Source organism: Anser brachyrhynchus (genome assembly GCF_964034855.1).
Source record: "Anser brachyrhynchus genome assembly, chromosome: 2".
Taxonomy (NCBI): domain Eukaryota; kingdom Metazoa; phylum Chordata; class Aves; order Anseriformes; family Anatidae; genus Anser; species Anser brachyrhynchus.
In genome coordinates, this window is record NC_137695.1 from 106812946 (window position 1) to 106825869 (window position 12924).

The window sequence follows — 12924 nt, forward strand, 5'->3', positions numbered from 1 at the left end:
ATTATTCAGTTATGTGTCTTCCTAAGTATCAAGCACAATATCTTTGTGTTATTTGGGATAATTTCCCACCAGTGTATGCTTTCCAGCTTAGCTGGAACACCTGACTAGCTGTGAAGCCTGTACAGATAGCTTGTCAGAGATGTTCTAAACTTCGGCAGTTTTTATACACTGATATCTCAGTGTTGCCTATTACATGATGTCATGTGATCTTATAATTAAAAAACAAATAAATAAAAGAGGAGCAACAACTCTAGGAATAAATGAGAAGGTCTGGGAACAAAGGTTCCAACTGGACTTTAAATAGTGGACAGGGCTTTTTATCTAGCCTTTGATCTCCTGAGCACACAGTCCTGTGCCTATGCCTACTGATGTCAATAGGACTAGATACTGACGTACTGGAAATTAAGCTCATACTGAAGCTTTATCAGGTACATGCTTTTTATTGTATGTACCCTCCTGTATAACCCCATCACCTGCTGGATATGAACGGGAGTTATATGGCGAAGAGAAAGATTAGTTCACCCATACTAAATCCTATAGGATTCCTGTTCTTCTTTCCAGTTTACACTGAAGTAAGTCAGTAAGTTCTTAATTTACACCAGTGTGAATGTAGATTTTTTTTCATCACAGAAGACAGTTGCAATATTCTCTCTTTAAAATCAATGCAATTGCACCTGTGCAAAACCTGTCTAGTTATAGAGATACTTTCATTTCATTGGGCATTGCCTTTAAAATGGGCTTTGATGATTTGTATTAGTTGGGGATCTCCAGAACATTCAAACTAAACCAAAAATTCATTCTCTCTTCTCTATATGTTACCCTCCTGTTGGTGCGTTATTAAGAGTTCTAGATAAATATGCAAAGTTAGATTATATCATGTTAAGGAATATTATTTTTAGTCATGTTATTGAGATTTGAATAACCTTTCAGTATATACAGTAGGTTATCTATGAAAATGAAATATATTGGCCTTATTTTCAGCAGCTGAAACTACTGAATATGTTGTTTAAAGTAAGAGATTTTCAGATTATTGGACTCTGAGTTTCATAGCCTAATGATGAGTGGTTTTAGTAAACATTTTCATGGATGTATTTATTCAGTGAGAATTTTGGGACCTTGACTGTTTTGTTAAGCTTCTATCTGTCAGCTATCTTTTCTGTATTTTTTGGCAATTTTTATGATGATACTTTTTCAGCATTGTTTAGTCAAATTTCTGTAGCTGTTCCCTCATTTGAACCACCAAAATTTCCAAATTAAAGAAAACCAAATACTAGAAAAGTACGTCTGCTTATTTGACTTTCTCATTAACTGCTTAGCCTATGACCTTTTTTTTTTTATTATTTATCAGGTGTTTAAATCTAGATTTAGTTTCTGGAACCATAAAAATCCTAGTTAAAATTGGAAGAATTTACTGTCTAAATGGTCATATGCCAGATTTTCACGTCATGAAAAATGAAGCCCCAAGATAGTAGGACAACATATTAAATTTACTTGTAGTTCTTCAGGAACAGTCTAACAGATGTTTAAAAATATACTTAGTAATTTCAATAGCATAACTAACATTAAGTTACCTGATCATAAAGATATGCACTTGCCAAAGAGATTTTATTGCAAGAAGTCCTATTCAGAGGGACTATTTATGGCACTAAACTCTAAAGGTGGGTTTTATGCTAATATGGGAGTTGAGTCCCAGCTCAACTCCTCAACTGAGGGGAAAAAAATGAAAATTGAAAACTTTCATCTGAAATAATAAGATAATGTCTATTTTCTTTGAAAAGGCAAAAGAAATGCTGGATAAGCCTCAGAATAATTTGCACCATGGCAATACAGAAATATCATTTCTGTGTTAAATGAGTTGTATCCCCATTTTTGTAGTCTGAAAATTACTAAGAGACTAAGTATGAGGTAGTTATAAATTAAACTCTATGTGAGATGTAGAAAAGAGAGAGAATGAATGTCCCTAGCAAAGAAAGACCTGATAAAATATACTGAAGCCACAGCCATGGAATTTTTTGCTTCCATTTTTTCATAAGCCTATAGCTGAAGAACACTTGCAAATTCCTTGGCTTCGCTTGGCTTCTCCCATTTTTCAATAGGAAGAAGGTGAAAATGCCTTTACAGTGATCAGACAGATACTTGTGATGATCCAGCTGCATTACAGATGACATGGGACAGCACTGATCATGTTTAGCACTCATGTAAATAGGTTGCCCCCTTTCCATCCGTGCTGCAGTTCCCTGTTTCTTTATAGAAGCACCCTGTGAATGTCATGATGGCACGCTCTTGGCATCAGAAAGCTTCTGCAGATGGAGTAGGAGAATGCTTTATTACTTGTGATGTAGCATGACATATTCGTCAATGACCTTCTTCTGTAACCCCTCTGTTCTCATCTCCCTTTTTCTTTCTGTTCCAATTACTTTGAGCAGCCTCAAGAAAAAATTACCAAACCAACAAAATGAGTAAGTCCCCTGTGAAGTCATGAAATGTTTGCTCTTAAACAATGTCATTTCATGCTTCTACATCTTAAACTCTGACCATTTTCTCCAGTGGGGAAAATGTCAAGTTTAAGTGTCAATACCACTCATTACTAACTAACCATTAGTATCTGAGTGAGAAGTAGTTACTAATACATTCCAACTCAATTTGCAGTGTGTGTTTGGAGAAAGTACCAGAATCATTAACTTTTCCGCTTCTAAGGCATTTTCCATGAAAAAATAATTTTTTTTCTAGTTATACATCTTGAAAAAGATTGCAATGTCATTACTGTTAAGTTTGCTGACATGTTACTATTTACCAACAGACTGGTGCACCAAGATGGAAGCCTGCCTGACATAACTATGATGAATTTAACAGCCAGCAGTGAAAAGGAAGAGGATAAAATGCTGAAAGAGGCTGGTGAGAAAAGAATGGAAGAGCCAGATGGGGAGGGAGGGAAAGGGAGGGCAGAAAAAGGAAAAGAAGAAGAAGAGAAGGATGGCGACAAGGAAGAAGATGATGATGATGATGAAGACAATGAGTCAGAGGAAGAAGAAACTACAGGTAAGCTCTGCAGATTAAGAATTTTGCCTTCCTCAGCCTTAGGTAACAGTGGTAGCAGATGGCTCATTCTTGGCCATCTCTACTCACTTCAATTATCACATTTTCCTTCTAATTTTACATAGGGTCTTTGCCAAAGCAGCCTGAACTGAGCAGATGGCTACTTGTCAATTATTCAACAGGCTGCAGGTTTTTCTAGGGAAAAATCATACTATTTCTGTAGGATGCCAAGAGAATGAAAACAACAGCAACAAAAAACTTTTTTTAAAGAGTGAATTCTTCTCGGTATTCTGGGTTGGGTTAATACCCCAAACCTTACAAACACCTTTAGAGTGAAATCTCTTTAAGATAAAGAAAATACACATACATTTTTAATCTCTGATACTGCATGCTTTCAAGGCATTTCAATTCAGAAGTTCCAAATGGCTTTACTTCATTAGTCATGTGCACATTAGTGTCATATTTTTCACTTCTGAATATAGAATGTGTAATTGATGCCAGATGAACATAAAAATGCTTAAGGGCAGACATGGGTAGTGCTGATGTTGTCATTCTTGATATTGCTAGTATGAACTCCTAGCTTGAATTATTTCCAAAACTCTGTTAGGAATATGAGCCATGAGTGAAAACCAGGGAGAGGCATTTAAAACACCCAAGCTGTACTGTCCAGAAATAGCCTTACCACAGATTTGGTCGTTTGTGTCAATATTTATAGGACTGTGACACATAAATAGAGACAGGGTCTTTGTCAAGGCAGAATGGCAGTGTGTTTGGCTTAGCTGCCCCATGGGATCTCAGCTGCAACTATTTCTCTTTCCTGGCTGGGACATCTTCCCTCACAGAGATGTTCATAGGACGTGGAAACCTTTCTTGGCCAGTTTTCATGTGGTCTCTGAGGAGTGATGAGTTTGTTGCACACTGGCCATCCCCACATACCAGAAGGGCTGAGGATGGAGGCCATCTGTTGAAGGTTACCCTGTGCAAACATGCAAACAGGGAAGTGGGGAGCTGCAGCCTTCTCCCTAGGGCCCCCCCTGCACTGCAGTGAGTGGGGCTTGGCAATAGCATGAGATGCTGCTTGCCAGTGTGTGATCCATCCTTAAGCTGCACATGCATTTATTTCTACCAAAGAGTTACATCACTGTTAAATGACCATGGCCATATGTCTGATTTTTATCATTATTTTAACATGTTCATGTGTGCAGACTTTGTTGTACAGTGATGTACAATTTTTCCATGAGTGGAATCAGGACTGTATCTTATCCTCTGGGCATGTGGTGTTTTGACATGCTAGACAGAGCTCGCTGAAAGACCTCCTCTGCTCTGCTCCACTTCACTGGCACAGTCTGGATATACCCTGCATGGTGGTAATGCTACAAATTGAAATAAATGCAATGAAAGAATGAGAGAGGACATCTATAATTCTAATTCTCTAAATACTTTCCTTAAATACACTCATCGTGCTCATAAAATCACACATGTAGTATTAGAGTTCTCTTGCTAGCTTACTTTGTCAAGTTTAATTACATAATCATGCATGTACATCACTCAGTGTTTTTATTAGGATTTTCTAAGTTGTGCTTGGGGAAAAGGACAGAAGAAAAGTATAATTTGGAATTTGCATGTCAGGTATTTTTAAAATCAGCTTTTTTTCACAAGTGTGGATGTGTTTTCTCACACAAATATGTGCAGACTAACCATCTTGGTTTGCTTTATAAGCAAAATGATCGGATGACTTGAAATAATTGCATACACAAGCTGGTAACTCTTTAGTGTTTTTACCAGATTAGACAGTGACATGTTTTGGTCCCATTTTGAAATGTTTCCATCTTTGTGATTAGCTGTAAAAGTGTTCTCACAGTATGCAAAATCCTTCCTAATCTCCAAAATGCTTCTGAAACCTCTAGTACAGTGTGAAGTCTTTATGCTAATATGTAGGAGACTGATGGAACAGTTTTCTAGCCAGCCCATAAGCAAAGATGGCACTTAGAGAACACTGTTCAGTGTATGTATTACTACATATTCATATGTAATAGACATTTCTTGTTTCCACATGTTTGGTCATTGGGGTATTATTTGGGAGGATGGCTTTTGTAGCAAAACATTGTCTGTGAAGGGATACATTCACCCAGTTTCAGGATCTCAACTTGCTAGAGCTCCCTTTTCAACTTAGAGAAATATTCAACTAGACTGTAATTTACCTTACCTGTTTTAGATGTCTATCTTGGGATGGCACAAATGATACACTGGGAGGGTGTGCTGTTCTAAAGGCAGTTTAGATGACTCTGACATACAACAGCTATAATATAGCTGTCTAAAGCCATGTGACAAAAACACTTGCCATAGTGTGCGTGAATTTCTCCCAGGCTGGCTGAAAAGCTTTCTGAATAATATTCCATGCTTTCTGGAAACAGGCTGCATCTGTATCTTTCAAACATCAGATAAAATCCTGTTCTTTCTGAGCTGGATAAGGGCCAGGTCTGGAGAGTCCCAGAGCTAGTCACTTTGTGGTAATCCCTAAGCTTATGTCCAAAGACACTGGCAGAAAATGGGGCCCAAGGAGGGCTTTGCTAGAGAGAAATAGAAGCAGAATTGGCAAGGGAAGCCACCACCAGCACTTGGAAGTGGGGAAGCCTTTCAGTGAATGTGGGTCGGAAGGGAGGACACCATAGCTGAGTGGATCTCAACCGTGTTTTATCTTAGTTAACGAATGAACCATACCTTTGACCTCCTTCATGTCTTACTCTAAGGGCTAGAAGAGCAGAAGTAGAAAGCTCATTGTTCCCTGATGAAGCATTCCTTTTCACAAAGACCTTCTGTTTTTCTCCTCCCAATGGTTCTGCTTGGACATCTCTGCAGACCTAAGGAACAAGTGGCATCTGGTGATTGACCGCCTTACAGTGCTGTTTTTGAAATTCCTGGAGTATTTTCATAAGATGCAAGTCTGTGTGTGGTGGCTTTTGGAGTTGCACATCATCAAAATAGTCTCCTCTTACATCATCTGGGTCACAGTGAAAGAGGCAAGTAAACGCCTACTGTCAAAATCTTACCCATGGTGGAGGCTTGGAAGCTGCATGGTGGTACACCTGGGTGTAGGGAGAGACCTTCCTCATGTCAGACCTCACTGAAGCTGTGGCATCCAGCTGGGCTTGTCAGCTGCTGGGGACCTGCCTTGACATTGTCTCTCACAATGATATTCTTCCTGCTCAGATATTCTCATACCTCCCCCTTTTTTCTAGATATTAAGGTTTAGTTAGTCTAGTAATCTGGACTCATGAGAAACATCTCCTTCCCTACACACGTAGTGTAAGGATGGAGGATGTAGTAGAGGACTAGGAAGAAACAGATAGGAAAATTACTTAAACTGGACCTGAAGAAACAGGAACATGGAGCTGCATTTTAAGAAAAAGTGAGGACCACAGTTAGCTGTGCCCTTGGTGTGGGCAGTGTGAGTTCTCCACCTGACATAGCCATTCCTTGAACAGGGTTGTAGGACCAGAGTCCTTAAATAGCAAAATAAAATTCCCTTTTCTCACATCTTTTGGCAAAAAAAAAGAGCTCAAGAAGATGAAAGCAAGTTCCACATACACATGACTCTGTATCATCGTTTCTTTGTTTCATGTGTACTAAAGCAGCAGAATCAGCATTTGATTGCTTGTATTTGGCATCTGTTGTTTCTAGGGTGGATATGCAGTGTTGTGGGTCTAAGACTATTCATACTATGTAGGAGATAACATTCTTGCTAAAATGTTAAGTTTTCTGTTCCTCACTTACCACTTTGTGTGTGTTATTGTGAATATTGTTGTAAATGTATTTTTTTAAGTATTTTTCTGTTTTTCTGTGTCCCTTTGTTTTGAGTGATTTTTATTTTTTAATTACTATGGAACAGGTCAAACTTTCTCAGTTCTCTTGTTACTTCATGTAATTTCTCTCCATCCTGTTTTTGTGTTTTCAGGTGTCTCTGTTTAACTTTGTGTTTTTAATTGCCTGGGCTCTTGCTTTGCCATATGCTCAGTTTCGCCCACTGGCATCAAGTATCTGCACTGTTTGGACATGTGTGATTATTGTCTGCAAAATGTTGTACCAGCTCACATCTATTGATCCCAGCACTTTTTCCAGTAACTGTACATTGGTGAGTATAGATGTATATTAAAAGGGTTTGACTGCTGCTTTCTTAAATGAAGAGGAAAAGGAAGCATATCAAGTATTGAAAATTACAATTCACCTGATGTATTATTGTTGATTATTATTCCAACCCCAAGCAGCCTTAAATAGATTTTTTTTATAAATCGTTGCATTTTCTTTTTAGCCTGGAGAGAACGAAACTAAGGTTGATATAGAAGAACTCAAAACCTCAATCCTCTACAGTGGTCCAGTTGATCCTGCGGAGTGGGTTGGATTGAGGAAGTCTTATCCCCTGCTCGTGTATTTAAGGGTAACTTCTTTAACTATCTGTATTGAAATATTTTCTTATTTGTGATGAATTCAGTAAAGTGAAATATAGTGCACACACAAATAAATGGAAGCTATTGAAAATTGGGAAGTACAGAGGGAAAGAAACAGCAGAAAGACGTATCTATTACATAGGTCATTTCTAGATAGGGTTCAGTACCAATTAAGATAATCTGCATGCAGAACTATTGCTTTCAGACTCTACTGTCTGTTAAAAGCACTCTAAGAAATGCAGTATTTAAGAGCTCTAAGTAATGAAAAGGTACATGGCTCTCAGGTATCACAGGACTGATGGGTCTAATTGGAGTAATTGCCTTGCATGACAGTATATGCTATAAGCAGTTAATTTTTTAAAGTGCTTATTCCTTAGCCACAGTTTGGAAAATGAAATAAGCTAAGTTAATAATTCATTCAGACACTAGTAAATTGATATCTTTTGTTTTTCTTCTTGTTTTTGGTTGATGCCTGTGACCAATATTGTACTATTCCTATCTTGATTAAAAAACCCTACTTACAATAAAAATGTATCAACTCCCAGGGAAAACCTTGCACACCCCTATGTAATTTAAGGAGTCTCCAAAATTTTGTATACACAATTTAAAGCAGTCAGAAATCTGTTAACTAATTAATAGCAGGCTTTGATCTAACAGCTGATTTATTCCTCATTTTTTCCCTGAGAGTTTGCCTCTGTGTACTTTGTTTGTGCAGTCAATACATTAGGTGCCTCTGCCCTCACCAGATGTGCCACTGCCTCTCAATCCCTTAGACACGCATCTTCAGCAGTTAAGAATATATGTGGGGAAGTGCAATGGCTGACACAAGAGTTCTGCATGTAGGGTGAATTTGCCAAGTGGCTCAATGCTAGGAGCTTTACATCTATAAATAGATAGTACTTGGTGATTCGACACTATTCTAGAAAGGTTTTAATTGAGTTAGCAAAGAAAATGTATCCTTTATATAGAGAAATCCAGTCCAGGGCTAGACCTGAAGACCCATCTTCAAGTCTCAATGGGTTTCCCTTATGCCCCTTAATAATAGACAGTCAAAATCTCTACATTGTTACAGTGAGGAACCTATCTATCATGGATTGTGTAAAACTCTCCCAACAGCAGTGAGCAGCAGGGACAACAAACAGAAATAACTTATTGTAAAAATAAATAAATTAATTAAAAACATTAGTGTCCCAAATATTTCTTGTGAATAGAGATTCAGAGATTGCCTCTTCAGCTTCATTTGTGGTTTCCTTGAGGGACTTTCTTCAGGTTTTAACCAACTTTTGGAGTTGGTTAACATTTGTCTTTCATTGAGCTGAAAGCACATCTCCCTCCTGAGAGAGAAAACTCACCTCAGAGCAGCTAAAGACTTTATTTCAGTCAGTCTGGCACTGGGACAGAAGGAGCCTTGCCTGAATGAAGACTGACAGCTAGACTAATCATTGTTCATTTGAAAGAGTATCCAGGGTATATTTGCAGTACTGAGGGTCTTTGTGGTTTTAGAAAGTTAGTACTTGCCAGCTGAACCCCTGCAGCTGACTTTGTAGATGCTTGTGTCCTCTGTCTCCTCCAAAGCAAGCATAATATCTTAAGAGAAGCCATGAAACATGAGAGGGAAAATAGATGGGTCAATGCATTTTCAATTCCTTTCTACAACTATTGTTCATTACAGTATTCTTTAAGGAATGTCTTATCTTCCAAATTTCAGTACAAAGTCCAGCAAATGGTAGGAACCTGACTTTGTTTCAATGTTAGTAGCTGAGAATAAGTTCCGCTACAACCTGGAGTGTGGGAGCTCTCAAAGTTAATATCCATTTTAGCATTCATTGGTCTATGTTTATCAGAAAGTTGTATAGCTTCCTGTGGTTTTGATTTTTATTTAGTATTCTTCTGATTGTATCTCCTGTAGAATAACTTACTGATGCTGGCTATTCTGGCTTTTGAAGTTACGATTTACCGTCATCAAGAGTACTACAGATGTCGAAATAACCTTACTGTACCTGTGACTAAAACCATTTTCCATGATATTACAAGAGCACATCTGGATGATGGACTGGTAAACTGTGTCAAGTATTTCATAAACTACTTCTTCTACAAGTTTGGTTTGGAGGTAAATTGTAATATATTAATTTTCTTTAGACTGTTATTCCAAACGTTTTGGTTGTGTTATTTTTGGATACTAGCTTGAATTATGTTTGACAGTAGAATGCTTCTTAGTAATAACTTATGTCAGATCAACAGTTGCTCTCTCTCTGCTAGTAGTTGTTTTCAGTTTGGTTTTATTTTTATGTCTTATTTGTTTTCTCTTTCTACTTGTTTTTCATTGACCTAGCCTGCCATTTCTTAACTCAGCAAAAGGTATGACAAGTGGGGCAAGGGACAGAAATGAGAAATACCCTCATATGAACAAACACACAGGGAACCAGGAACTGCAGGAACAGAAGGAAGAAGGAGCTGTCAGGCCATTGTCTCCATTTCTGGACTTCTTTTGCCTCTGGCTGCACAAACACCTCCTTCTTTTTTATGCTTGTTGCTATAACTACTAAAAATCTACAGGAGCAAGAGCTCCAGCAAAGGTTATTGCCATTTTGTGCAACATGTTTAAGACAAAGTTCTTTCTCCAAAGATCTTTACAGTAGACAAGAAACACACAAAACATTAGGAGAGGCAGGTACAAATTTAGTGAAGTGATTTTTTCTGAAGATCCATGACATCCTAAATATCTGGTTGATGTCTTATTTTGTAGATCTGCTTGTCTGCTTTGCCAGCAGTAGTGGCCCAGATGGGGCTTAAACTCAACTAATGTATTCCTTGTATCTGGCACCAAAATCACAGAACTGAAACTACCTTGAAGGCAAACTGTGTTAAACATGCACCTTAAAAAAAAAAAAAGAATAAAATTACTCCATTTCTGTTTCCCCAGCTCCTCTGCTTGTTTACAGACACACAAAATGCACTATCAAAATTGTTTGTAGAACAAACAAAATGTTGGTTTGTTGTTGTTGTTGTTTGTTTTGTTTTGTTTTGTTTCAAAATGTTTAATGGCTATCTGCAAAAAGCAACTGCTAGGCTAATGCACCCCAAAGCTAGTCAGAATGATGTTCTTGACTTATGCATTAAAGACTACTGCCCCTTGCTCTTGCTAAACAGAATAAACTGCTTACGGCCAGCCTGAGAGTTAGGAATGAAAGAAAGTTAAAATTAATCAGCAAGTTGTTTCCTTCAGGAAATAAATTTAACCTCATCCTAATCTGAGGAGAGAGGAGATCAAAATAGTGAAGTACATTGGATAAGTGATTCAATATGAATTATTCACCACATCTGAAAACATGCTTCATGGCACTGAGTGAAGGATGTACTTTAAGTGGAGCCATATCCCAGAAATGATCTGGGATAAAGAGCCTTAAAAGGAATGGAGAACTAAAGTTGCCTTACAGCAATTGACTGGATTTGTCTATAGCCAACAGAAGTTATATTGTCTAAATCCCTTTTCTTTTCGTCTGGTTCCCACATGAGGATACGCTTTAGTTGTTGTTATTCTTAATGGTTCCTTTTCTTTCTCACATCTGTAAGTGCTATCAAAATATATGGCTGTGTAATATGTGCTTTGCTTGGCAACAATTAAACATTTCACTTATAGGCTACTGTGAGAATGCTCTTTCTATTTCATATCTTTAGATATCACACAATGGAAACCTGCTTTAGCGCTGTATTCTTGTAGCTGACACTCATAGAAGAGTATTGAAAATCTGGGCAGTTGGGGTGTGGTGGGATAGGTTGTTGGTGGACAGATACAAACTGTTTTAGCATGTTGGTTGGCAAAGGATACCTGCAGTCAGCCCCAGCATGTATCCAAGCATTCTGTCAAAATCCCCAGGATGGTTTATCTGCTAAATTGAATTGCTAAATTAATTAGCCATCAGGTTGCAAATGTTCCTTATTTTTCTTTTCCTTCCTAGACCTGTTTTCTTCTATCAGTTAATGTAATTGGTCAACGAATGGATTTTTATGCGATGATTCATGCCTTCTGTTTGATTGCTGTATTGTATCGACGTAGAAGAAAAGCCATTGCAGAGATCTGGCCAAAATATTGCTGTTTTCTGGCATGCATCATTACATTCCAGTACTTCCTTTGTATTGGCATTCCACCTGCTCCTTGTAAAGGTAAGTACACTTACCTTTTATGGACAATTACTGCCGCGTGCTTTTACAGAAAAGTGCTGGGAAATTGATAAGTATTCACAAGTATTCAGAAGGAAAGGATGAAGTAATTGTTGTAAAGTACTGATTGCATTTCTACGTGCTTCTGTCATATAGACTATCCATGGAGAAGTGGTAATGCCAACTTCAACTCAAACATCATAAAGTGGTTATACTTTCCAGACTTCATTGTGAGACCAAACCCTGTCTTCCTTGTCTGTAAGTATTTTAGCACATAGTTGAGAAGTGTTTACTTGTCTTTTGCTTAAAACATCTGCAGTGTAATTTGAAGCCAGGCTTTTATTTACTCTCCAGCAGCAAGCTGACATATTCTGTGGGAAGTTGAATACAAAGTGTGGCTTTGTGTGTAGCAGAAAAATTCAACAAATTAGTTATTTCTGCATCTGTTTTTCAATATCCCATTTTTAACAGGGAAGTGTCAAAAAGTATGAATCATTCTCCCTTTTCTAATTTATTTTTCAGTAAAAATCATAGAAGATGACAAGTAAAAAATCAAATACATTAATAAATGTCAAATCAGTGTTAAATGCACTGAAAATAACAGTCTTGGATAATCAAAGCATGGGAAAACTATATTATAGCATGGTAACTATATTATAGCATATCACCACCACTCCCTACACCTCAGTTAATGACTGAATTTTTCCTTGCAACCACTGCTTTCTCCTAGATGATTTCATGTTGCTGCTGTGTGCATCTTTACAAAGGCAGACGTTTGAGGATGAAAATAAAGCTGCTGTACGAATCATGGCTGGAGACAATGTGGAAATTTGTATGAATCTTGAGGCAGCATCTTTCAGCCAGCATAATCCTGTTCCTGACTTCATTCACTGCCGGTAAAAACTGAATCTTAAACACTTGGAAAATAGAGTGCTTCATTTTTGTGAAGTTCTCTAGTGTGAAAGTAACTCTCACAGCTACCAATTTTACTTGAAATTTATACACATATGTGTTCCCATCTCATAACATGTCTTTTACTGCTTTATGAGACATAGGACAGCTTCTGGGTAATCAACTTCTGCTTTAGAAAAAGGCAAGTGGAAACAGTCTCTAGAGTCTTCCTAACACTGCTGATTATTCTAAGTGCTCCCCAAAGGGATGTTCAGTGATAAATTTGCCTGAAAGCACATATTCTTTCCGTGAATGCCCTGTGAGACAGTGTTTGTGGTCAAATTCAGCACTCCTGTGGCTTCCCCCAAAACACATACATGTTAGCAAGAAC

General features: G+C 37.8%; 1 protein-coding gene across 1 annotated transcript in view; it reads left to right on the forward strand.

Annotated features, from left to right (window-relative positions):
• Positions 1-12924, forward strand: part of PIEZO2 (piezo type mechanosensitive ion channel component 2) — a 314668-nt gene that overhangs the window by 235325 nt on the left and 66419 nt on the right. Inside the window, 9 exon segments of the mRNA XM_080580333.1 lie at positions 2427-2459; positions 2801-3039; positions 5896-6056; positions 6992-7168; positions 7346-7471; positions 9391-9591; positions 11441-11645; positions 11799-11900; positions 12373-12538. Coding sequence (XP_080436459.1) covers positions 2427-2459; positions 2801-3039; positions 5896-6056; positions 6992-7168; positions 7346-7471; positions 9391-9591; positions 11441-11645; positions 11799-11900; positions 12373-12538 — 1410 coding nt within the window.